The sequence below is a fragment of the Galeopterus variegatus genome, unplaced genomic scaffold, assembly GCF_000696425.1.
Source record: "Galeopterus variegatus unplaced genomic scaffold, G_variegatus-3.0.2 Scaffold2381, whole genome shotgun sequence".
Taxonomy (NCBI): domain Eukaryota; kingdom Metazoa; phylum Chordata; class Mammalia; order Dermoptera; family Cynocephalidae; genus Galeopterus; species Galeopterus variegatus.
The window spans coordinates 65,626-68,032 of record NW_007728492.1 but is presented as its reverse complement, the minus strand read 5'-3'; the positions used below and the strand labels follow the sequence as shown (position 1 = coordinate 68,032).

The following is a 2,407-nucleotide window of genomic DNA, read 5'->3' as shown; positions in this document are numbered from 1 at the left end:
AGCAGCTTTGTACTTCATTATGTGACCCCCCCCCCCCAGGGTCTGGGGCAACATGCTATTTTACAGACAGAGTGTGTTCCTGCCCTGATCTGTAGGCATATCACATTGAATGGGACAAAGCCTCTCCTACTGGTTCAGAGAAGGTTTGTTTGCAGTCTATGAATTTTCAGAATTTTGACATTTCAGAATCAAGGATAGGGGACTGTGGACTGTGCAGGTTAACCCTTAGGTTAGTCCTGGCATGTGGGTGGTGCCTGACAAATCCAGCTGCTGTTACGACCACAGCCCCCCAGTGTCCAGTTCACAGGCATTGTTTGCTAAATGCTGATCTGCCCGTCCCCAGCGGGGGCCCCTGCGCAGTCCCGCTCCACCCACAGGGACCTCTGCCTACTCCCGTCCTGGCCCTGGTCCTTGCCGCCTGTGTGCCAGCTCCCATAGTGCGGCAGGGGATGGGGGAGGTGAAGCCCTGTGCCCGTCTGCCCCTCCTCCTCCACAGTACTGGTGGACACCCGCACAATGCCCCTCGGTGGCCTCGGTCTCCACTTCAGCTCACAGTTTCACCTACCTGGCCCTGTCACCATCTTGACTTGGGGCCCCTGGTCAAGATGCCAGAGTGGGAGTGCAGTATGGCATCCCAGGACAGGTCCTCCCCAGTGCACCTCGCCCATCCAAGAGTTCCCGAGGTGTATGTTGGAGACTGGAGCTCCTCTGCCCGTTGTGGAGACAGCCTGTCCCACAGCTGGCAGAAAGCCCCAATATCTCATTTTTCCTGTCCACCTGGAAGAGCCTGGGGCTTCAGCATCCCGTTTAGGACTGCAAGGCAGAGCTGTGTCCTGCTCCTGGAGGTGTGGTTGGAGCCACCTGGAAAGTTCCTCCTCAGCCCTGGACCACTGAGAGCCAAGCCACCCAGAAAGGTGTGAAGCTGGCAGCCTACCTGGATGGCAATGGGGACGATCTTGTTGGCCAGGTTCTTGTACAGCAGGCAGATGGGTGCGGCCAGGAACTGGAGAGTGCAGGGGTCTGTTCTGTTGGGATCAATGCCGTCCAGCAGCTTGAAGTCCACGATGAAAATGTTCCCTTGCTGCAGGGGCAGGGAAATGGGTCCAGATCAGTCTCAGCAGAGCCAGCCCCCAGGAAGTGACGGCCTATGGGACCTCTCCCTTGCCCTCAGCTCAGGGGATTTCAGAATTTATACCTCATTTGTCCTCTGACTCAGGCTGATTCACATCAAGTTTTTCCACGGGTTGTGGCAGTTTTTGGGTAAAGTGAAGGAATGCAGCAGCTAATTCAGCAATTATGTACCTTAAACCTGCTTGACCCGCATGAAAGACATTAAAAGACCACGCTGAGAGGCAGTTTAATAAGAAGAAAGCAGAGTTTAGATAAAATAGATGACAGAAATCAAATACCAAAAAGTGATTCTGTAGGATTCCGTTCACATAGAGTTCAAAACTGGACAAACTCGGCCACAGCCAGACCCTGGACAAGGGGGCCCCTTGGGGGAAAGAGACAGAGAGAGGAGGGGGCTGTCTTGGGGTGGGGTGGGGGGTGGGATTCTGCAGGTGCAGGAGAGTCTACAGGGGTGAGGGAGGGTCTGCAGGGGCTGGGGCATCTGCAGGGTGGGGAGTAGGGTGCACAGGAGCGCTGGCACAGCTGCCTGCTTTTGGTGGCTCCACCCCGGGAGGGGCCGGCTGGGTGCAGAAGCCCCTGTGGCCACCTGGGCCTGGGACACCTCGTCAGGGAGGCAGCGACTGCGGTTTGGGGGTGCGGGGTTGCTGGACTTCCGGGGCAGCTGGATGGCTGGACCCTCTGAGTGGGCTCCTTGGTGCCTGTGCCCAGAGGAACAGCCAGTGGTCTCATGCTGAGACCCAGGCTGGTCAAGGATCCCCGACCCACTGGGGGCGCCCGGCCCTGCAGCGGCATCCCGGCGGGAAGCTCTCTCTCAGTCCTGACATTCTGGGATTCTGCGGCAGACAGTGGCTCTTGCCTGTCCAGGTCCCCGTCTTCTTTTGGTCAGCACCGTCATTCTCCTGGCATGGTGGCTGGTTCAGGGAATCATCTCAAGACTCAAGCTGAGGATGGGCCCCAAGACATTTGCTGCGAGTGCTGGGAAATAGGGCCTTTCCTTCTGGGAGTGGGTGGTGGTCGCTGGGTGCTGGAAGGTGAGTCTGAAGCTGGTGTGGTCCTTTTTACCTCACGGTAAGGAGACCCTCCCAAAAAAACAATCCACCCGAGGCAGAGAACTAGACACTGAGAGAGCACCAGTGGCTCTCTGGGCCTCCCAGCGAAGCCTGAGCTAGTTTGCTCTGTGCTCACTGTTGCCTGAGCCAGTACATTTCTTGGATTAAGCCAGATTGAGTTGATTTTTGTGACTTAAAACCCAAGAATCCTAATATAAAGTCTAAAA

At 56.5% G+C, this 2,407-nt stretch overlaps 1 protein-coding gene across 1 annotated transcript in view; it reads right to left on the bottom strand.

The window, feature by feature from the left end:
- Positions 1 to 2,407, bottom strand: part of ALOX5 (arachidonate 5-lipoxygenase) — a 43,963-nt gene that overhangs the window by 11,937 nt on the left and 29,619 nt on the right. Inside the window, exon 6 of the mRNA XM_008581526.1 lies at positions 935 to 1,081. Coding sequence (XP_008579748.1) covers positions 935 to 1,081 — 147 coding nt within the window. The remainder of the gene's footprint in view (positions 1 to 934; positions 1,082 to 2,407) is intronic.